Source organism: Salvelinus sp. IW2-2015, unplaced genomic scaffold (assembly GCF_002910315.2).
Source record: "Salvelinus sp. IW2-2015 unplaced genomic scaffold, ASM291031v2 Un_scaffold1010, whole genome shotgun sequence".
NCBI lineage: Eukaryota > Metazoa > Chordata > Actinopteri > Salmoniformes > Salmonidae > Salvelinus > Salvelinus sp. IW2-2015.
In genome coordinates, this window is record NW_019942685.1 from 314,336 (window position 1) to 339,492 (window position 25,157).

The 25,157-nt window shown below is 42.7% G+C and overlaps 1 protein-coding gene across 3 annotated transcripts in view; it reads right to left on the reverse strand.

Moving 5' to 3' along the window:
• Positions 1–25,157, reverse strand: part of pparg (peroxisome proliferator-activated receptor gamma) — a 55,124-nt gene that overhangs the window by 19,307 nt on the left and 10,660 nt on the right. For all 3 annotated transcript variants that reach the window (XM_070438548.1, XM_024136769.2, XM_070438549.1), the window contains exons 4-6: positions 15,244–15,443; positions 4,350–4,494; positions 2,482–2,925 (exon numbers count right to left, since the gene is read on the reverse strand). In XM_070438548.1, the coding sequence (XP_070294649.1) occupies positions 2,482–2,925; positions 4,350–4,494; positions 15,244–15,443 (789 nt within the window). The remainder of the gene's footprint in view (positions 1–2,481; positions 2,926–4,349; positions 4,495–15,243; positions 15,444–25,157) is intronic.

Here is a 25,157-nt window from a genome sequence, read left to right on the forward strand (position 1 = left end):
TGAATTAGCAGCTAACATAAAGCTATGTGGCGCAGACATGCCCAAATGTTCAAAACGCAATACTAAGGAAATTCCGAAAATTGCAAAATATACTCGCATAAACTGATATAACTCGGTTTTAAAATAACTTCGTTATGATGTTTCTAACACCTATATCGAATTAAATTACAGACGGATTATATCTAAGCCGATAACTGAGCGTTTCAAAATGCCATCCTGAGGTCTTGCTTGCGTCATGACGAACGTCAAAAAGAGAGCTCCCTTCGTTCCTTGGGCTTTATAAGGTCTGAGATCTACGTAGAAACTCCATTCCAATTCTCATTGGTTACTGACATCCAGGGGAAGGCGCGTGCAGTTCATGTCGACCCATAGGATACATACAGAGCTTAAACTGATCTGAGAACAGAGCCTCGTTTTTCAGACCTTCGCAGTTCCTGTCATGAATTTCGCTGCAGAAAGAGTTCTGTTTCACCACAGACATAATTCAAACGGTTTAGAAACTAGAGATTGTTTTCTATCAATAGTAATAATAATATGCATATTGTACGAGCAAGAATTGGAGTAGAGGCAGTTTAATTTGGGAACGATAAATGGTAACGTTGAAACAGCACCACCTATATTGAGAAAAGGTTAATTCTCTTGGGAGATAATATGGTCGGCATTTAATTGTGAGGTGCTATTGTCGGGTGAACAAAATTACTTAAGCTCCTGTATGTTCCTAGAATTACACCATGTCATTAATCATGACAGACACCCTCCGCCCTTCTGCTTCTATGAGAGATATTTATTCCAGTCTGCGTGATGTACTGAGATCCTGCTGGCTTTACCGACTCCGAAAGAGTATCCCGAGAGAGCCATGTTTCCACGAAACAAGGTATGTGTTACAGGCCACGATGTCTCTCGAAAGTAACCTTGCTCTAAGCTCATCAACTTAGTTATCCAAAGAATGAACATTAGCGAGTAATAATTCGGAGGCGGTTGTGGTGTGCGCGCCTCTAAAGTCGAACCAGCAGGCCGCCTGCAGTGCCTCTCCCCTGTTTTGGGTCGGCCTCTGGAATAAGTTAAATTGCTCTGGGGAGAGTGTACAAAGGATCTGCTCCAGGGAAGTCCTGGTCGTTATGCTGGTAGTTTTGGTGAGTTACTGCCGATCTCAATACCTAATAGTTCTTCCCGGCTGTATGTAATGACACAAAACATTTCCTGAGCTACTAATGTATAAATAGTACATAAAAAACTTAATACCGCAACGTTTTCTAAGAGCTAGTCGCAATACTGCCATCTCCCGTCGGCGCCATCTAACTTCAATCCACTTATGTAGTATGCTGCCACCTTCACTTACTATATGCAAAATAATGCCCACTTCAGTTATGTAGAATGCTGCCAACTCCACTTATGTGAGTATGCTGCCAACTCCACTTATGTAGTATGCTGCCAACTCCACTTGTGTAGTATGCTGCCAACTCCACTTGTGTAGTATGCTGCCAACTCCACTTGTGTAGTATGCTGCCAACTCCACTTGTGTAGTATGCTGCCAACTCCACTTGTGGAGTATGCTGCCAACTCCACTTGTGTAGTATGCTGCCAACTCCACTTGTGTAGTATGCTGCCAACTCCACTTGTGTAGTATGCTGCCAACTCCACTTGTGTAGTATGCTGCCAACTCCACTTGTGTAGTATGCGCCAACTCCACTTGTGTAGTATGCTGCCAACTCCACTTGTGTAGTATGCTGCCAACTCCACTTATGTAGTATGCTGCCAACTCCACTTGTTAGTATGCTGCCAACTCCACTTGTGGAGTATGCTGCCAACTCCACTTGTGTGTAGTATGCTGCCAACTCCACTTGTGTAGTATGCTGCCAACTCCACTTGTGTAGTATGCTGCCAAACTCCACTTATGTAGTATGCTGCCAACTCCACTTGTGGAGTATGCTGCCAACTCACTTGTGTTGTATGCTGCAACTCACTTGTGTAGTATGCTGCCAACTCTACTATGTAGTATGCTGCCAACTCCACTTATGTGATGGTCAAAATGTAATGAATTTAAGGTTATTTGTCGATGTAAAAATCTAAATGTACAACTTTTAAGTGTTGTCATTAGATTTGGGGTGTGGGGGGATGAGTTGCAGAGAAGCTTTTACAGCTTTTCTAGACTGTAAAGCCCCAAAACCTCTGCTGAGGATGATAGCTAAGCCACACCTACCGCCATTGAGGATGATAACTAAACCCACCCACCTCCATTGAGGGTGGATGCAACACCCCACCCACCTCCACTGAGGATGATGGCAAACCCCACCCACCTCCACTGAGGATGATGGCAAACCCCACCCACCTCCACTGAGGATGATGGCAAACCTCACCCACCTCCACTGAGGATGATGGCAAACCTCACCCACCTCCACTGAGGATGATAGCTAAGCCCCACCCACCTCAATTGAGGTGGTTGTCATTATATAATGATGATAATAATATTACAATACTAACCTCCACTGAGGATGATGACGGCGAGGAAGAGTGCCATATCACTGTCATACAGCTCCAGGGTGTTGAACTTAACAGAGAACTCAAACTTGGGTTCCATCATATCACAGAAGGGTTTCCTCAGGCTCTTCAGGAACTCTCTCGTCATGAAAATCTGTCCATAGGAGATCAGTGTACCATCTTTGTTCATGAGCGGAGCCCACATGATGATGAGGACCTCGATGACGCCGTACTTCAGCAGAGTCACCTGATCATTCAGGTCCAATCCCACGAAGCCAGGGATGCTCTTAGCGAACTCTGTGACCTCTCGGACGGCCTCAGCGGAGCGCGACTGACAGCTGTAGAAGAACCTGAGCTGCACCTCGTCAGTGGGCTCCTGGACCAGACCAACACCTCCACCTAGACCTCCACCTACAGCCAGGCCTTCACTCACTGCCAGACATCCACCTGCAGCAAATCATATTTGTTCAGTGTTATTTTATATACACTGAACAAAAATAGAAACAACATGTACAGTGTTGGTCCCATGATTCATGAGATGAAATAAAAGACCCTCAAAATGTTCCATATGCACAAAAAGGTGTGGCATATCAAGAAGCTAATTTAACAGCAGGATCATTACACAGGTGCACATGTGCTGGGAKAACAAAAAGCCACTAAAATGTGCAGTTTTGTCACACAACACAATGCCACAGACATCTTAAGTTTTGAGAGAGCATGCAATTGGCATGCTGACTGCAGGAATGTCAGAAACCAGAGTTGTTGCCAGAGAATTGAATCTTAATTTCTCTACCATATGCCATCTCCAATGTTGGTTTTGAGAATTTGGCAGTACGTCCAACCGGCATCACAACTTCAGACCACGTGTAACCATACCAGCCCAGGACCTTCACATCTGGCTTTGTCACCTGCGGGATAGTCTCAGACCAGCCACCGGACAGCTGATGAAACTGAGTTTGCACAAATAAGTTCTACACAAACTGTTAGAAACAGTCTCAGGAAAGCTCATCTGCGCACTCGTCGTCCTCACAAGGGTCTTGACCTGACTGAAGTTCGGCGTCGTAACTGACTTCAGTGGGCAAATGCTCACCTTTGATGGCCACTGGAAAGCTGGAGAAGTGTGTTCTTAACGGATGAATCCCGGTTTCAACTGTACCAGGCAGATGGCTCGTGTGGGCAAGCGGTTTGCTGATGTCAACGTTGTGAACAGAGTGCCCTATGGTGGCGGTGAGGTTATGGTATGGGCAGGCATAAGCTACGGACAACGAACACAATTGGATTTTATCAAAGGCAATTTGAATGTACAGAGATACCGTGAGGCCTATTGTCGTGCCATACATCCACCGCCATCAGCTCATGTTTAAGCATGATAATATATGGCCCCATGTCGCAAGGATCTGTACACAATTCCTGGAGGCTGAAAATGTCCCAGTTCTTCCATGTCCTGCATACTCACCAGACATGTCACCCATTGAGCATGTTTGGGATGCTCTGGATTGATGTGTATTCCAGTTCCCGCCAATATCCAGATACTTCGAACACCCATTGAAGAGGAGTGGGACAACATTCCACAGGTCACAATCAACTCCCCTATCTATTTTTTTAAGGTATCTGTGACCAACTGATGCATATCTGTATTCCCAGTCATGGGAAATCCATAGATAAGGGACTAATGCATTTATTTCAATTGACTAATTTCCTTACATGAACTGTAACTCAGTAAAATATTTTAAATTGTTGCATGTTGAGTGTATATTTTTGTTCAGTGTAGAATGGTAACTAACCACTCTACAAAAAAAGAAAAGATAAATAGGAGACAAAATGGTACAGGGAAAACATTCACAGTAAAAATGGTAAAAACATGATAATACCTAGACCACAGCCAGCTCCAGTCCCAGTCCCAGCCTCAGGCCCAGCATCAGTCCTGGTCTCCTGGACAACATGGATGGGCATCTGCCTGCAGTTGATAAACCTCTCTCCTTCCTGAAGAGACTTCATGTCATGGATTACAAACGGCTGCAGAGAGACAACAAACAAACAAAAATCAAGCACATTACTGTGAAACATGCCGACTATTTGGAGGCAAGGAAACACCCTGTCATAACACATAACCCAGCCTAAAACCCCAAACAGCAAGCAATGCAGGTGTAGAAGCACGGTGGCTAGGAAAAACTCCCTAGAGTTGGCTAGGAAAAACTCCCTAGAACAACACCCCGTCATAACATGATGACTATCTGGAGACAACACCCTGTCATAACATGATGACTATCTGGAGGACAACACCCTGTCATAACATGATGACTATCTGGAGACAACACCCTGTCATAACATGATGACTATCTGGAGACAACACCCTGTCATAACATGAACTATCTGGAGACAACACCCTGTCATAACATGATGATATCTGGAGACAACACCCTGTCATAACATGATGACTATCTGGAGACAACACCCTGTTATAACATAATGACAACACCCTGTTATAACATGATGACTATCTGGAACAACACCCTGTTATACATGATGACTATCTGGAGACAACACCCTGTTATAAACATGAGACTATCTGGAGACAACACCCTGTTATAACATGATGACTATCTGGAGACAACACCCTGTCATAACATGATGACTATCTGGAGACAACACCCTGTTATAACATGATGACTATCTGGAGACAACACCCTGCATAACATGATGACTATCTGGAGACAACACCCTGTCATAACATGATGACTATCTGGAGACAACACCTGTTATAACATGATGACAACACCCTGTCATAACATGATGACTATCTGGAGACACACCCTGTCATAACATGATGACTATCTGGAGACAACACCCTGTCATAACATGATGACTATCTGGAGACAACACCCTGTCATACATGATACTATCTGGAGACAACACCCTGTCATAACATGATGACTATCTGGAGACAACACCCTGTATAACATGATGACTATCTGGAGACAACACCATGTTATAACATGATGACAAACACCCTGTCATAACATGATGACTATCTGGAGACAACACCCTGTCATAACATGATGACTATCTGGAGACAACACCCTGTCATAAACATGATGACTATCTGGAGACAACACCCTGTCATAACATGATGACTATCTGGAGACAACACCCTGTCATAACATGATGACTATCTGGAGACAACACCCTGTCATAACATGATGACTATCTGGAGACAACACCCTGTTATAACATGATGACTATCTGGAGACAACACCCTGTTATAACATGATGACTATCTGGAGACAACACCCTGTTATAACATGATGACTATCTGGAGACAACACCCTGTCATAACATGATGACTATCTGGAGACAACACCCTGTTAAACATGATGACTATCTGGAGACAACACCCTGTTATAACAGAGACTATCTGGAGACAACACCCTGTTATACATGATGACTATTTGGAGACAACACCCTGTTATAACATGATGACTATCTGGAGACAACACCCTGTCATAACATGATGACTATCTGGAGACAACACCCTGTCATAACATGATGACTATCTGGAGACAACACCCTGTATAACATAATGACTATCTGGAGACAACACCCTGTTATAACATGATGACTATCTGGAGACAACACCCTGTTATAACATGATGACTATCTGGAGACAACACCCTGTATAACATGATGACTATTTGGAACAACACCCTGTATAACATGATGACTATCTGGAGACAACACCCTGTCATAACATGATGACTATCTGGAGACAACACCCTGTCATAACATGATGACTATCTGGAGACAACACCCTGTTATAACATAATGACTATCTGGAGACAACACCCTGTTATAACATGATGACTATCTGGAGACAAACACCCTGTTATAACATGATGACTATCTGGAGACAACACCCTGTATTACATGATGACTACCTGGAGACAACACCCTGTCATAACATGATGACTATTGGAGACAACACCCTGTCATAACATGATGACTATCTGGAGACAACACCCTGTTATAACATGATGACTATCTGGAGACAACACCCTGTCATAACATGATGACTATCTGGAGACAACACCATGTTATAACATGATGACTATTCGGAGACAACACCATGTTATAACATGATGACTATCTGGAGACAACACCAGTTATAACATGATGACTATCTGGAGACAACACCCTGTTATAACATGATGACTATCTGGAGACAACACCCTGTCATAACATGATGACTATCTGGAGACAACACCATGTTATAACATGATGACTATTCTGGAGACAACACCCTGTTATAACATGATGACTATCTGGAGACAACACCATGTTATAACATGATGACTATCTGGAGACAACACCCTGTTATAACATGATGACTATCTGGAGACAACACCCTGCTATAAACATGATGACTATCTGGAGACAACACCCTGTCATAACATGATGACTATCTGGAGACAACACCCTGTCATAACATGATGACTACTGGAGACAACACCCTGTTATAACATGATGACAACACCCTGTTTATAACATGATGACTATCTGGAGACAACACCCTGTCATAACATGATGACTATCTGGAGACAACACCCTGTTATAACATGATGACTATCTGGAGACACACACCCTGTCATAACATGAAGACTACTGGAGACAACACCCGTTTATAACATGATGACAACACCCTGTTATACATGATGACTATCTGGAGACAACACCATGTTATAACATGATGACTATCTTGAGACAACACCCTGTTATAACATGATGACTATCTGGAGACAACACCCTGTTATAACATGATGACTATCTGGAGACAACACCATGTTATAACATGATGACTATCTGGAGACAACACCCTGTCATAACATGATGACTATCTGGAGACAACACCATGTTATAACATGATGACTATCTGGAGACAACACCCTGTTATAACATGATGACTATCTGGAGACAACACCCTGTCTTATAACATGATGACTATCTGGAGACAACACCCTGTTATAACATGATGACTATCTGGAGACAACACCCTGTCATAACATGATGACTACCTGGAGACAACACCCTGTTCATAACATGATGACTATCTGGAGACAACACCCTGTTATAACATGATGACTATCTGGAGACACACCATGTTATAACATGATGACTATCTGGAGACAAACACCCTGTTATAACATGATGACTATCTGGAGACAACACCCTGTTATAACATGATGACTATCTGGAGACAACACCCTGTCATAACATGATGACTATCTGGAGACAACACCCTGTCATTAACATGATGACTACTGGAGACAACACCCTGTTATAACATGATGACAACACCCTGTTATAACATGATGACTATCTGGAGACAACACCCTGTCATAACATGATGACTATCTGGAGACAACACCCTGTTATAACATGATGACTATCTGGAGACAACACCCTGTTATAACATGATGACTATCTGGGAACAACACCATGTTATAAACATGATGACTATCTGGAGACAACACCCTGTTATAACATGATGACTATCTGGAGACAACACCCTGTTATAACATGACTATCTGGAGACAACACCCTGTCATAACATGATGACTATCTGGAGACAACACCCTGTCATAACATGATGACTACCTGGAGACAACACCCTGTTATAACATGATGACAACACCCTGTTATAACATGATGACTATCTGGAGACAACACCTGTTATAACATGATGACTATTTGGAGACAACACCCTGTCATAACATGATGACTATCTGGAGAACAACACCATGTTATAACATGATGACTATCTGGAGACAACACCATGTTATAACATGATGACTACCTGGAGACACACCCTGTTATAACATGATGACTATCTGGAGACAACACCCTGTTATAACATGATGGACTATCTGGGACAACACCCTGTCATAACATGATGACTATCTGGAGACAACACCCTGTTATAACATGATGACTATCTGGAGACAAAACATAACATGAGCCATCAAACCCCTGCAACTTATTCAGAACACTGCCACCAGATCTGGTGTTCAACCTTCCAAGTTCTCCCATGTCACCCCGCTCCTCTGCACACTTCACTAGCTTCCAGTCGAAGCTCACATCCACTATAGACCATGATACTTGCCTACGGAGCAGCAAGAGGAACTGCCCCTCCTACCTTCAGGATATTATCAAACCCTATACTCCAACCTGGGTAGTCTGTTCTGCCACCCTGGTCTCTTGGCCTCCCACCTCTACGGGAGGGCAGCTCCCGCTCAGCCCAGTCAATGCTCTTTTATGACCTGGCACCCCAATGCGGAACCAGCTTCCCCCTGAAGCTAAAACAACAGAGTCCCTGCCTATTTTTTCAAAAACATCTGAAAATCTACCTCTTCAAAGAGTACTTAAATAATCCACAGCACCCCTCCCCTCCCCCCACCCACTAGTACTGACTTTCCCCCCTACTAGAACTGAATTTCCCCCTACTCAGCAAAAAAATAAATGCCCCCTTTCAGGATCCTGTCTTTCAAAGATAATTCGTAAAAATCCAAATAACTTCACAGATCTTCATTGTAAAGGGTTTAAACACTGTTTCACATGCTTGTTCAATGAACCATAAACAATTAATGAACATGCACCTGTGGAACGGTCATTAAGACACTAACAGCTTACAGACGGTAGGAAATTAAGGTCACAGTTATGAAAACTTAGGACACTAAAGAGGCCATTCTACTGACTCAAAACACCAAAAGAAAGATGCCAGGTCCCTGCTCATCTGCGTGAACGTGCCTTAGGCATGCTGCAAGGAGGCATGAGGACTGCAGATGTGGCCAGGGCAATAAATTGCAATGCCCGTACTGGTGATACGCCTAAGACAGCGCTACAGGGAGATGGGACGGACAGCTGATCGTCCTCGCAGTGGCAGAGCACGTGTAACAACACCTGCACAGGATCGGTACATCCAAACATCACACCTGCGGGACAGGTACAGGATGGCAACAACAACTGCCCAAGTACACCAGGAACACACAATCCCTCCATCAGTGCTCAGACTGTCCGCAATAGGCTGAGAGAGGCTGGACTGAGGGCTTGTAGGTCTGTTGTAAGGCAGGTCCTCACCAGACATCACCGGCAACAACGTCGCCTATGGGCACAAACACACTGTGCGCTGGACCAGAGAGGACTGGCAAAAAGTGCTCTTCACTGACGAGTCGTGGACATCCTCCTCCCTCATGTGGTACCCTTCCTGCAGGATCATCCTGACATGACCCTCAGCATGACAATGCCACCAGCCATACTGCTCATTCTGTGCATGATTTCCTGCAAGACAGGAATGTCAGGTTCTGCCATGGCCAGCGAAGAGTCCGGATCTCAATCCCATTGAGCACGTCTGGGATCTGTTGGATCTTAATGGACTTAATGCAGCTGGTGGCCACACCAGATACGACTTGCTTTTGACCCCCTTTGTTCAGGGACACATTATTACATTTCTGTTAGTCACATGTCTGTGGAACTTGTTCAGTTTATGTCTCAGTTGATGAATCTTGTTATGTTCATACAAATATTTACACGTTAAGTTTGCTGAAAATAAACGCAGTTGACAATGAGGACGTTTCTTTTTTTGATGAGTTTATAACCCTAACCCATACGTACCTAACCATAATACAAGCCTAATATAACCCTAACATAACCCAACATAACCCCAACCCTAATATAACCCTAACATAACCCTAACCCTAATATAACCCTAACCCAATATAGCCCTAATATAACCCTAACATAACCCTAACCCTAATATAACCTAATATTAACCTAACATAACCGTAATATAACCCTAACCCTAACATAACCCTAATTTGGCTGAGTTTAGTACTGACTTTTCCCCCCCTTACTGGTACTGACTATTTCCACTTACTGGTACTGACTTTTTCCCCCCTACTAGTACTGACTTTTCTCCCCTACTAGTACTGACTTTTCTCCCTACTAGTACTGACTTTCCCCCTACTAGTACTGACTTTTCCCCCTACTAGTACTGACTTTTCCCCCCTACTAGTACTGGCTTCCCCCCCCCCTACTAGTATGGCTTCCCCCCCTACTAGTACTGGCTTTCCCCCCCCCTACTAGTACTGACTTTTCCCCCCTACTAGTACTGACTTTTCCCCCTACTAGTACTGACTTTTCCCCCTAATAGTACTGACTTTTCTCCCCTACTAGTACTGACTTTTCTCCCTACTAGTACTGACTTTTCTCCCCTACTAGTACTGACTTTTCTCCCCTACTAGTACTGACTTTTCTCCCCCTACTAGTACTGACTTTCCCCCCCTACTAGTACTGACTTTTCCCCCTACTAGTACTGACTTTCCCCCTAACTAGTACTGACTTTTCCCCCCTACTAGTACTGACTTTCCCCCCTACTAGTACTGACTTTCCCCCTACTAGTACTGACTTTTCCCCCTAATAGTACTGACTTTTCCCCAATAGTACTGACTTTTCCCCCTACTAGTACTGACTTTCCCCCCCTACTAGTACTGACTTTCCCCCCTACTAGTACTGACTTTCCCCCCTACTAGTACTGGCTTCCCCCCCCCCCTACTAGTACTGCCCCCCCCCCCCCCTACTAGTACTGGCTTTTCCCCCTACTAGTACTGGCTTTTCCCCCTACTAGTACTGGCTTTTCCCCCCTACAGTACTGACTTTTCCCCCTACTAGTACTGGCTTTTCCCCCCTACTAGTACTGACTTTTCCCCCTACTAGTACTGGCTTTTCCCCCTACTAGTACTGACTTTCCCCCCTACTAGTACTGACTTTTCCCCCCTACTAGTACTGACTTTTCCCCCCTACTAGTACTGACTTTTCCCCCTACTAGTACTGACTTTTCCCCCTAATAGTACTGACTTTCTCCCCTACTAGTACTGACTTTTCTCCCCTACTAGTACTGACTTTTCTCCCCTACTAGTACTGACTTTTCCCCCTACTAGTACTGACTTTCCCCCCTACCTAGTACTACTTTCCCCCTACTAGTACTGACTTTTCCCCCCCTACTAGTACTGACTTTTCCCCTACTAGTACTGACTTTTCCCCCTAATAGTACTGACTTTTCCCCCCTACTAGTACTGACTTTTCCCCCACTAGTACTGACTTCCCCCCCCTACTAGTACTGGCTTTTTCCCCCAATAGTACTGACTTTCCCCCCTACTAGTACTGACTTTTCCCCCTAATAGTACTGACTTTTCCCCCTACTAGTACTGACTTTCCCCCCCTACTAGTACTGACTTTCCCCCCCTACTAGTACTGACTCCCCCCCCCCTACTAGTACTGGCTTTTTCCCCTACTAGTACTGGCTTTTCCCCCTACTAGTACTGACTTCTCCCCCCTATTAGTACTGACTTTTTCCCCCTACTAGTACTGGCTTTTCCCCCTAATAGTACTGGCTTTTCCCCCTAATAGTACTGGCTTTTCCCCCTAATAGTACTGACTTTCCCCCCCTACTAGTACTGACTTTCCCCAATGAGCTACTAACTTTTCCCCTAATAGTACTAACTTTTCCCCCCTAAATAGTAATACTTTTCCCCCCTAATAGTACTAACTTTTTCCCCCCTAATAGTACTAACTTTTCCCCCCTAATAGTACTGACGTTTCCCCCTAATAGTACTGACGTTTCCCCTGATAGTACTGACGTTTCCCCCTAGTAGCACTGACTTTTCTGATAGCTACTTCATTGAGGAAAAATGTACTTTCTATGACTGATTATGTGGTTGTCCAACCTAGCTACATTACATGACCAACAGTATGTGGACATCTGCTTGTCAAACATCTCATTCCAAAATCACGGGTATTAATATGGAGTTGTTCCCCCCTTTACTGCTATAACAGCCTCCACTCTTCTGGGAAGGATTTCCACTAGATGTTGGAACATTGCTGCTATAACAGCCTCCACTCCTCTGGGAAGGCTTTCCACTAGATGTTGGAACATTGCTGAGGGGACTTGCTTCCATTCAGTCACAAGAGCATTAGTGAGGTCGGGCACTGATGTTGGGCGATTAGGCCTTGCTCGCAGTCAGCGTTCCAATTKATCCCAAAGGTGTTCGATGGGGTTGAGGTCAGGGCTCTGTGCAGGCCAGTCAAGTTATTCCACACTGATCTCAACAAACCATTTCTGTATGGACCTCGCTTTGTGCACGGGGGCATTGTCATGCTGAAACAAGAAAGGGCCTTCCCCAAACTGTTGCCAGAAAGTTGGAAGCACAGAATTGTCTAAATGTCATTGTATGCTGTAGCGTTAAGATTCCCCTTCACTGGAATAAAGGGGCCTAGCACGAACCATGAATAACATCCCCAGTCCATTATTCCTCATCCACCAAGCTTTACAGTTGGCACTATGCCTTTGGGCATGTAGTGTTCTCCTGGCATCTGTCAAACCCAGATTAGTCCGCCGGACTGCCAGATGGTGAAGCATCATTCATCACTCCAGAGAATGCATTTTCACTGCTGTAGAGTCCAATAGCGACGAGCTTAACACCACTCCAGCCGACGCTTGGCATTGCGCATTGTAATCTTAGGCGTGTGTGCGGCTGGTCAGATATGATGACCCATTTCATGAAGCTCCCGACAAAGTTATTGTGCTGACTTTGCTTCCAGAAGCAGTTTGGAACTCGGTAGTGAGTGCTGCAACTGAGGACAGACGATTTTAACGCGCTACGCGCTTGAGCACGCGCTGGTCCCGTTCTGTGAGCTTGTGGCCTACCACTTCGTGGCTGAGCCGTTGTTGCTCCTAGACGTTTCCACTTCACAATAACATCACTTACATTTGATCGGGGCAGCTCTAGCAGGGCAGAAATTTGATGAACTAAGTTGCTGTGTGTGAGTGTCTGCTAAATGACTAAAATGTAGAGGGAGGAGAGGAGTGAGATCTGCAAGGCCATGATGCTGGAACTAAAACACAGATCAGAGGTCAGACTGAGGGTTTACTCTGCTAGCTAGTTTGTTAAATAACATGCTGCTGTTTCCTGCCATGCTTCCTCTGGTCAACTCTATCAACTCAAAACATTTGACATGTATCAGAATGTGGCCTCTTGTTTTACCGTTCTATTCCATTGTACTGTATATTCTACTGTACTCTGTCATAACATGGGTTATCAATAAATGTCACAATACGGTGCAGAGCGTTCGATGTGCCTTCTGTCGGGCAAAGAGATCTCCATCTCCACTAAAACCACTGACTGGTGGTCAAATAAATGTTACAACTAATTTACAGGGCAGTACATCAAGCTTCCTGCCATCCAGGACCTCTATACCAGGCAGTGTCAGAGGAAGGCCATAAAAATTGTCAAAGACGCCAACCACCCTAGACATAGACTGTTCTCTCTGCTACCCACGGCAAGCGGTACCGGAGTGCCAAGTCTAGGTCCAAGAGGCTTCTAATCAGCTTCTACCCCCAAGCCATAAGACTCCTGAACAGCTAATCAAAGGGCTACCCAGACCCCTCTTTTACACTGCGGCTACTGACTGTTTTATAATCTATGCATAGTCATTGACTCTGTACCTCCTGTATATAGCCTCGCTATTGTTATTTTACTGCTGRTGTTTATTTTTTTATTTAAGTTTTAAAAATAAGTGTTAAAGCATTGTTGTTTTAAAGGCTTGTAATTAAGCATTTCACTGTAATGTTGTAGTCGGTTTATGTGACAAACACGATTTGATTTGAAATGCCACCTGCTGCTGCTTGACAAACAGAGCTCATAAAGGATGGACAATTAACCTAAACCACACATACTTGTCAGGTATAGTACATTTTTATGTCACTTAAATCTCCAATTGGTGGTGGCCAATGTTGAGAGAGAAAGGTGTAATCCAGCTCTGTTTCTGCACTGCAATGCATTGGAGCAGGCTACGCTTGCCCCCAGCTGTGAATGGAATGTTTGAAATGGAACAAAATTACAATTTCTAAAAACCTATAATGTACTCTGTCATAACACTCTACAGTATTCTGTCATGATGTTCTACTGTTCTCTGCCATAACATTCTACTGTGCTGGCATAACTTTCGTGTCACAGCCTGACCTGAGAGAGCCGTTTTATTTCTCTATTTGGTTAGGTCAGGGTGTGATGTGGGGTGGGCATTCTATGTGTTGTATTTCTTTGTGTTTGGCCGAGTGTGGTTCCCAATCAGAGGCAGCTGTTGATCGTTGTCTCTGATTGGGAATCATACTTAGGTAGCCTGTTTTGCCACCTTAGTTGTGGGTAGTTGTCTTTGTTAGTGGCCTGTATAGCCCTAGTAAGCTTCACGTTCATTTTTATTGTGTCTTGTTTTGTTGGCGACATTTTTAAATAAAGAAAATGTATGCTCACCACGCTGCACCTTGGTCTGGTCATTTCCCTGACGACGTTTGTGACATTTCGACTGTACTCTGGCATAACTTTCTACTCCATGTTTTATTAGTGTGGACAGGACATCAACCTGAAACTCTTTTGCCTAGTAAGAAAAGTATTTCTGCAAGCACCACCCATGTGACTGAAACCTGAATTTCCACTGACTAGTCTCTTAGTGTGTCGACTAGGGTCCACACCTGCTGAAGGACAGGTATGTCTGTGTGGCAACATGCATCTCTGCATGGCAGATATCTCAACTTGGATGTCGGCCCACCACCTATCATCACATGGTGTGATAGCGAATAGCTACTGTGCCATGTTAGTATGGTTGTGACTGATAGGGAATAGCTAGTAGCTACTGTGCCATGATAGGTCTGGTCCATACCGCGTTATCCCCAGTCTTTCCAGACAGGATGGCCCTGGCCTTGGCCTTAGTGAGGGGGAAGTATTTGAGATAGGACTCCAGCAGCAGCTTGGCCAGGCTCCTCAGGTCGGCAGCCTCAGGGTGCATGATGTCCATGTCAGTGGAGAACTCAGCTAGGAGCTTCTCCTTCTCAGCCTGGGGCATCCGTCCAAAACGAATGGCTGTATGGGAAACAACAGACAACACAACATTATCAGATCAATAATGACAAACCTCCTGCCATTTACAACTTAGATGGAAAACTACTGAGTATGGTAGGAGTGGCCATAGTCAGCTATCTGTCATATCTTTAATCTGAGCCTAGAGGAAAGTCTTTGTCCTCAGGCCTGGAGGGAAGCCAAAATCAGTCKRGCTACCCAAGAGTGGTAAAGCGGCCTTTACTGGTTCTAACAGCAGACCTATCAGCTTGCTTCCAGCTCTTAGCAAACTGTTGTAAAAAATGGTGTTTGACCAAATACAATGCTATTTCTCTCTAAACAAACTACGACTTTCAGCACACTTATAGAGAAGGGCACACATGTACTGCACTGACACAAATGACTGATGATTGGTTGATAGAAAATAAGAAGATTGTGGGAGCTGTACTGTTAGATTTCAGTGCAGCCTTTGATATGATTGACCATAACCTGTTTTATGGCTTTTCAACCTCTGCCATATTGTAGATTCAGAGCTATCAATCTGAAACTCAGAGGGTTTTATTTAATGGAAGCCTCTCTAATGTCAAACATGTAGGGTGTGGTGTACCGCAGGACAGCTCTCTAGGCCCTCTACTCTTTTCTATTTTTACCAATTGTAACAGCTTTCTTCCTGGCGTGAAGGAGAGGACCAAAGTGCAGCGCGGCTAGTGTTCAACATGTTTAATAAAAGAACAAGTGAAACACTACAAACAACATACAAAATAACAAATGTGCAAAACCGATACAGACCTATCTGGTGCAGAACACAAACACAGAGACAGGTAACAATCACCCACCAAAATCCCAACACAAAACAAGCCTCCTATATATGATTCTCAATCAGGGACAACGATTACCAGCTGCCTCTGATTGAGAACCATATTAGGCTGGACACAGACACAGACAAACTAGACACACAACATAGAATTCCCACCCAGCTCACGTCCTGACCAACACTAAACAAGCAAAACACATAGGAACTCTGGTCAGGACGTTACACCAATGACCTGCCACGAGCATTAAACAAAGCCTGTGTCCATGTATGCTGACGATTCAACCATATACAGTACCAGTCAAAAGTTTGGACACACCTACTCATTCCAGGGGTTTTCCTTATTTGTACTCTTTTCTACATTGTAGAATAATAGAGAAGACATCAAAACTATGAAATAACACACATGGAATCATGTAGTAACCAAATAATTAAGATATATTTCAAATTCTTCAAAGTAGCCACCCTTTCCCTTGATGACAGCTTTGGACACTCTTGGCATTCTCTCTACCAGCTTCACGAGGAATGCTTTTCCAACAGTCTTGAAGGAGTTCCCACATATYCTGAGCAKTTGTTGGCTGCTTTTCCTTCACACTGCGGTCCAACTCATCCCAAACCATCTCAATTGGATTGTGGTCGGGTGATTGGAGACCAGGTCATCTGATGCAGCACTTCATCACTCTCATTGGTCAAATAGCCCTTACACAGCCTGGAGGTGAGTTTTGGGTTATTGTCCTGTTGAAGAAAAGAAAATGATAGTGCAAACCAGATGGGATGGCGTATCGCTGCAGAATGCTGTGGTAGCCATGCTGGTTAAGTGTGCCTTGAATTCTAAATAAATCACTGACAGGATCACCAGCGAAGCACCCTCACACCTCCTCCATGCTTCACGGTGGGAACCACACATGCAGAAATCATCCATTCACCTACTCTGCTTCTCACAAAGACATTGGACGTTGGAACCAAAAATCTCACATTTGGACTCATCAAACAGATTTCCACCGGTCTAATGTTCATTGCTCATTTTTCTTGGCCCAAGCAAGTCTCTTCTTATTGGTGTCCTTTAGTAGTGGTTTCTTTGCAGCAATTCGACCATGAAGGCCTGATTCACGTAGTTGCCTCTGAACAATTGATGTTGAGTCTGTTACTTGAACTCTGTGAAGCATTTATTTGGACTGCAATCTGAGGTGCAGTTAACTCTGTGTCTTCCTTTCCTGTGGTGGTCCTAATGAGAGCCAGTTTCATCATAGCTATTGAAGGGTTTTGCAACTGCACTTGAAGAAACCTTCAAAGTCCTTGAAATGTTCCATACTGACTAACCATGTTTTAAAGTAATGATGGATGTAATTTATCTTCGCTTATTTGAGCTGTTCTTGCCATAATATCTTCTGTGTACGACGCCTACCTTGTCACAGCACAACTGATTGGCTCAAACGCATTAAGGAAAGAAATTCCACAAATTAACTTTTAACAAGGCACACCTGTTAATTGAAATGCATTCCAAGTGACTACATCATGAAGCTGGTTGAGAGAATGCCAAGAGTGTGCAAAGCTGTGATCAAAGCAAATGGTGGCAACTTTGAAGAATCTCATATTAATAATGTTTTGATTTGTTTAACACTTTTTTTTTTGGTTACTAATCCAAATGTGTTATTTAATAGTTTGTCTACCCTATTATTCTACAATGTAGAAAATAGTAAAAATAAATTAAAACCCTGGAATGAGGTGTGTCCAAACTTTTGATTGGTACTGTACATGTCAGCAACCACAGCTAATGAAGTAACTGAAACCCTTAACAAGGAGTTTCAGTCAGTTTTGGACTGGATGGCAAGTAATAAACTGGTCCTGAACATCTCTAAGAACATAACATATAGATTCAATGGTTGTAAAGATGGGAAGAGGTCTGTCCATAGTGAAGAGATGCTCTTCTTTTTTGACACCACACTCCAAAAAGAAAGTCCTGCAGGCTCTAGTTTTATCTTATCTCGATAATAGTCCAGTCATGTGATCAAGTGCTGCGAAGAAAGACATACTTAAGCTGCAGATGGCCCAAAACAGGTCTCTCTCGGCTAAGAGTTTAGGAGCGACTGACTGCATCACTTATTGTTTAAGAAACCTTAATGTTGTCACACCTTCTCCCCCTCTCTGGCAGACAGGCTGCCCATCATTACGCACACCTGTTACCATCATTACGGGCATCAGCGCTCCATTGGACTCACCTGGACTCCTTCACTTTGTTGATTGCCCCATCTATATCTGTCTATTCCTCAGTTTGTTTCCAGTGCCAGCATTAATGTAGTTTTGTTTCCCGTCCAGACGCTGTCCGTGTTTTGTTGCATGTTCGTTATTTATTAAATGTTTCACTCCCTGTACTTGATTCTCGTCTCCCAGCTTCTGTCCTCACAAATGTATTGAAAATTCCAAATTGTTTGCATAGTCAACTTGCACACAGCTCTGACACACAAACTTAACTGACCAGACATGCCACCAGGGGTCTTTTCAGTCCCTAAATCCAGAAAYAATTCAAGAACAAATGACATATATAGAGCCATTATTGCATGGAACTCCCATCTCATTATACTCAAATGAACAGCAAACCTGGTTTAAAAAAACTGATGAAGCAACACCTAACAGCCCAATGTTTTTCCACTATATGACCTAGATAGTGTCTATGTATTTATATATATATGTAGGCTACGTGTGCCTTTTAAAAAGTTGTTGTAGTTCTGTGTTCTGTGTTTTGTGTGTACCCCAGGAAGAGTAGCTGCTGCTTTCAGCTAATGGGGATCCTAATAAAATACCAAATTCCATATACAGCGCAACCCTCAATCTTCAAACTATGGAGTATCTCTCCAAACCGTTCTGTGCCGTCGTCCAGGTCTCCACTTGTGTGTGGTATGTAAATGTGTATCTCATCACATCTGACATGGACAGAGTTGTGAGAAACATTAACAAATAAAGTGAAAAACAGGCAATTTAATATTTTGTTTCTAGTTCTGTAAATGTGATTATTAAAACGGATCATAATAATCAGTAATAAATATTGATCCAAAGAGATTAGATGGTTGACATCAACAGAGTGAATATACTTACTGATTATTATATTACTTCCTATCAAATGTTTTACCTTTTTATACATCTTTCTACAGAAATAATGTGAGAAACGGTAAGAAATAGATTCAGAAATAAAGTGAAAGACATTTGATATCTCTTTCACATGTTTCTAGTTTTCTGTAAATGTGATTTAAAACTGATCATAATAACCAGTAACAAATAAATACTGACTCAGAGATTAGATGGTTGACGTCACCAGAGTGACTACAAATGATTATTATATGACTTCCTATCACATTTGACCTTTATGCACCTTTCTACAGGGTGCCATTACAGTCAATATCAGTTATTGATCACAGTTTCAAGTGTCATTAAATGACAAATATCATCAAGTTTAGATAGACCGAGGTTGTATAACCAGACTTTTATAGAGAGAGACAGAATTCCTAGAAAACAATGTTTTTTCCCCCCTCTGATTGATAGAATGGATAGGTTGAACTGGAGGTAATTGACCTGGAGCTTTGTGAATGGTTTTCTGTCTGATTTACCTCCAATCTGTGGATTTACCAACATCTCTAATACAGGTTTACAGTATATGTCTAATACAGGATTATGTTCCCCTCTGCGTCAGTCAGGCGGCAGGACAAAGCTGTTTCATTTAGAACACAACAGTATTCAGTCGACCTGTTATATATAGTTAGGGCTATGTCTAAACCTGTTATATACGGTGAGGGTTAGGGCTAATGTCTAAACCTGTTTTTGTATAATGGTGACTTGCAAAGTAATAAATGATCTGGTCTATCAGCCATCACACCTTTTGTAAATGTATACGTTGCTCCTCCTACGCCTGGGCACCCAGCCAAGCACCATGACACAGCAGAATCTACAGCCAGGTGCCTACGTGTGTAAACCTCTGTGAATCATTGATGAAAACACAAAAACCTCCCCTGGCAGATTTCACTAGCCACTACAGTTTATGATGGGATTTGAGAGGGAGTGTATATAAGGAGCAACTCAGATGACCCTGCCGCTACAGGGACTACACCTGGACTAGAACCATTTACTTCTCTGGGAGAAACCTTGCCTCAGAGCAAAACGTATTTGACTCAAATCCCTGCCACTCCATTTAATATGATATGTTACTTCACGTTAGGTTACATTTCATTGGCCTACCAATGTAATAGCAGTCGTACAATAGCATACAATTCATATAGTATCCTACGTCTTGATCGTACCAGTTTGCTTTGACTCGTTTTGTAAGGTATATTCTGTTCGACTCCTTAAGATATATTCTGTTCAACTGCTTTAGTGTGATATATTACCACCGACAGCTTTAGTATGATATATTACCACTGACTGCTTTAGTGTGATATATTACCACCGACTGCTTTAGTGTGATATATTACCACCGACTGCTTTAGTGTGATATATTACCACCGACTGCTTTAGTGTGATATATACCACCGACAGCCTTTAAGTTGATATATTACCACCGACTGCTTTAGTGTGATATATTACCACCGACTGCTTTAGTGTGTATAACCACCGCACTGCTTTAGTGTGATATTTACCACCACTGCTTTAGTGTGATATATTACCACCGACTGCTTTAGTGTGATATTTACCACCGACTGCTTTTAAGTGTGATATATTACCAACCGACTGCTTTAGTGTGATATAATTACCACCGACTGCTTTAGTGTGATATATTACCACTGACTGCTTTTAATTGTGGATATTTACACCGACTGCTTTAGTGTGATAATCTTACCACCGACTGCTTTAGTGTGATATATTAGCCACCGACTGCTTTAGTGTGATATATTACCACCGACTGCTTTAGTGTGATATATTACCACCGGACGACTGCTTTAGTGTGATATATTACCACCGACTGCTTTAGTGTGATATATTACCCCAACTGCTTTAGTGTGATATATTACCACACGACTGCTTTAGTGTGTATATTACCACGACTGCTTTAGTGTGATATATTACCACCGACTGCTTTAGTGTGCTATATCCCACCGATTCACATGCTTAGTGGTGATATATTACCACCGACCTTGCTTTAGTGTGATATATTACCACCCACTGCTTTAGTGTGATATATTACCACCGACTGCTTTAGTGTGATATATTACACCGACTGCTTTACGTGTATATATTACCACCCCACTGCTTTAGTGTGATTTACCCACGACTGCTTTGTGTGATATATTACCACCGACGCTTTAGTGTGATATATTACCACCAACTGCTTTAGTGTGATATATTACCACCACTGCTTTAGTGTGATATATTACCACCGACTGCTTTAGTGTGATATATTACCACCGACTGCTTTAGTGTGATATATTCCACCCACTGCTTTAGTGTGTATTTACCACCTGCGACTGCTTTAGTGTGATATAATTTATCACCGACTGCTTTAGTGTGATATATTCCACCCACTGCTTTAGTGTGATATATTACCACCGACTGCTTTATAGTTGATATATTACCACCGACAGCTTTTAGTGTGATATATTACCACCAACTGCTTTAGTGTGATATATTACCACCGCACTGCTTAGTGGTGATCTATTACCACCCGACTGCTTTAGTGTGAATATTACCACCGACTGCTTTAGTGTGATATATTACCACCGACTGCTTTAGTGTGATATAATTACCACCGACTGCTTTAGTGTGATATATTACCACCGACTGCTTTAGTTGATATATACTTACCACCGGACTGCTTTAGTGTGATATATTACCACCGACTGCTTTAGTGTGATAATTTACCACCCACTGCTTAGTGTGATATATTACCACCGACATCTTAGTTGTATATATTACCACCGACTGCTTTAGTGTGATATGTATACCACCGAGACTGCTTTAGTGTGATATATTACCACCGACTGCTTTAGTGTGATATATTACCACCGACTGCTTTAGTGTGATATATTCCCACCTGCTTTAGTGTGATATATTACCACCCACTGCTTTACGTGGATATATATTACCCACCCGACTGCTTTAGTGTGATATATTACCACCAACTGCTTTAGTGTGATATATTACACCGACTGGCTTTAGTGTGGATATTACCACCGACTGCTTTAGTGTGATATATTACCACCCACATTGCTTTAAGTGTGATATATTACCACCGACTGCTTTTAGTGTGAATATATTCCACAACTGCTTTAGTGTGATATACTTACCACCGACTGCTTTAGTGTGATATATTACACCGACTGCTTTAGTGTGATATATTACCACCCACTGCTTTCAGTGTGATATATTACCCACCACTGCTTGAAGTGTGATATATTACCCACCAGATTGCTTTAGTGTGAATATATTACCACCGACTGCTTTAGTGTGATATATTACCACCGACTGCTTTAGTGTGATATATTACCACCAACTGCTTTAGTGTGATATATTACATTCGACAACTCGTGGATGCCATTTTTATGTCTCTGTGTCCAGTACGAAGGAAGTTAGAGGTAGTTTTGCGAGCCAATGTGTTTGCACAATGACTGGAAGTCTATGGGTATCTGCTAACATGCTAGCAGATATCCATAGACTTGCTGTCATTGTGCTAACACTAGTTAGCAATTGCACTAGCGCTAGTTAGCAACTTCCTTCAAACTGCACAGAGACAAACATGTTATCCATGTGTTCATCTGACTCTGGAGAAGTAGCTAAAGGGCCTCTGATAAAAATCCCAAAGTTCCTTTCAAATAAAATGTTATTGGTCACATGCGCCGAATACAACAGGTGTAGTAGACCTTACCTTGAAATGCTTACTTACAAGCTCTTAACCAACAACGCAGTTCAAGAAATAGAGTTAAGAAAATATCTACTAAATAAACGAAAGTACAATTTTTTTAATAAGAAGTAACAATAAAATAACGAGTCTATATACAGGGGGTACCGAGTCAATGTGCGGGGGTACAGGTTAGTCGAGGTAATTTGTACATGTAGATAAGGGTAAAGTGACTATGCTTAGATAATAAACAACGAGTAGCAGCAGTGTAAAAACAAAGGGGGGAGGGGAGGGGGGTCAATGTAAAAAGTCCGGATGGTCATTTGATTAATTGGCTTGGGGGTAGAAGCTGTTAAGCAGCCTTTTGGACCTAGACTTGGCGCTCTAGTACCGTTTGCCGTGCGGTAGCAGAGAGAACTGTCTGACTTGGGTGACTGGAGTTTTAGACCATTTTTTGGGCCTTCCTCTGACACGCCTAGTATTTAGGTCCAGGATGGCAGGAAGCTACCCTCTGAAGCGCCTTACGGTCGGATGAAGAGCAGTTGCCATACAATAGTGAAGGTGAACAGGTGGTCACAGGTCAGATGACAGAAGATTGGAGGACACTGAAGAATGAATTCCTTTAACCACAAAGTGATATATTTACTGGGTAGTTTGTCTGTGCTGCATAACAAAGGAAACAGAATAACAAAAGTCAAATCATAAAAATCACTTATTATTAACATGAGGTAATTCAGCAATTCAGTTCAATAGGAATTCAATATGAAGCATGATTGAGTCACTTAGGATCATAAACATAATCATGATAATGCAAATAAATCAATCAATTATTCAATCTATAATCTCAATCAGTGTGATATCATGATTACGTTTCATATTTCATACTTTCAGGTTTGTCTAAATATGTACATGTCATTTCGTTACAATTTAACCAGATATTAATGGCATAATTGGCCTGTGATGATCTGTAGGGCCGTGATCATTGTCCATTGACATAACACAATAGATTTGAAGTGTGCGCTCTAAGCCGCGTTCTGCGGTAATAGCTACAAAATAGCCTCCAACACTCTACTCGGCAAATTGGATGCAGTCTATCACAGTGGCATCCATTTTGTCACCAAAGCCCCATATACTACCCACCACTGTGACCTGTACGCTCTCGTTGACTGGTCCTCGCTACATATTCGTCCCCAAACCCACTGGCTCCAGGTCATCTAAGTCTGCTAGGTAAAGCTCCGCCTTATCTCAGCTCACTGGTCTCCATAGCAACACCCACCCATAGCACGCGCTCCAGCAGGTATATTTCACTGGTCATCCCCAAAGCCAACACCTTTGGCCGCCTTTCGTTCCAGTTCTCTGCTGCCAATGACTGGAACGAATTGCAAAAATCACTGAAGTTGGAGATTTATATCTCCCTCACTAACTTTAAGCATCAGCTGTCAGAGCAGCTTCCCGATCGCTGCAGCTGTACACAGCCCATCTGTAAATAGCCCATCCAATCAACTACCAACCTCATCCCCATATCTGTTTTAGTTTTTCTGCTCTTTTGCACACCAGTATTTCTACTTGCACATCCTAATCTGCACATTTATCACTCCAGTGTTAATTGCTAAATTGTAATTACTTATGGCCTATTTATTGCCTTACCTCCTTACTTCATTTGCACACACTGTATACAGATTTTTCTATTGTGTTAGTGACTGTAAATTTGTTTATCCCATGTGTAATTCTGTGTTGTTTTTGTCGCACTGCTTTGCTTTATCTTGGCCAGGTCGCAGTTGTAAATGAGAACTTGTTCTCAACTGGCCTACCTGGTTAAAAACCTCTTGACACTACAGGGGGTGCTGTTTCAACTTGGACATTTATCGTTTATTAAACTGCCTCGTACTCAATTCTTGCTCGTACAATATGCATATTATTATTACTATTGGATAGAAAACAATCTCTAGTTTCTAAAACCGTTTGAATTATGTCTGTGGGTGAACCAGAACTCTTTCTGCAGCGAAATTCATGACAGGAACTGCGAAGGTCTGAAAACGAGGCTCTGTTCTCAGATCAGTTTAAAGCTCCGTATGTATCCTATGGGTCGACATGAACTGCACCCGCC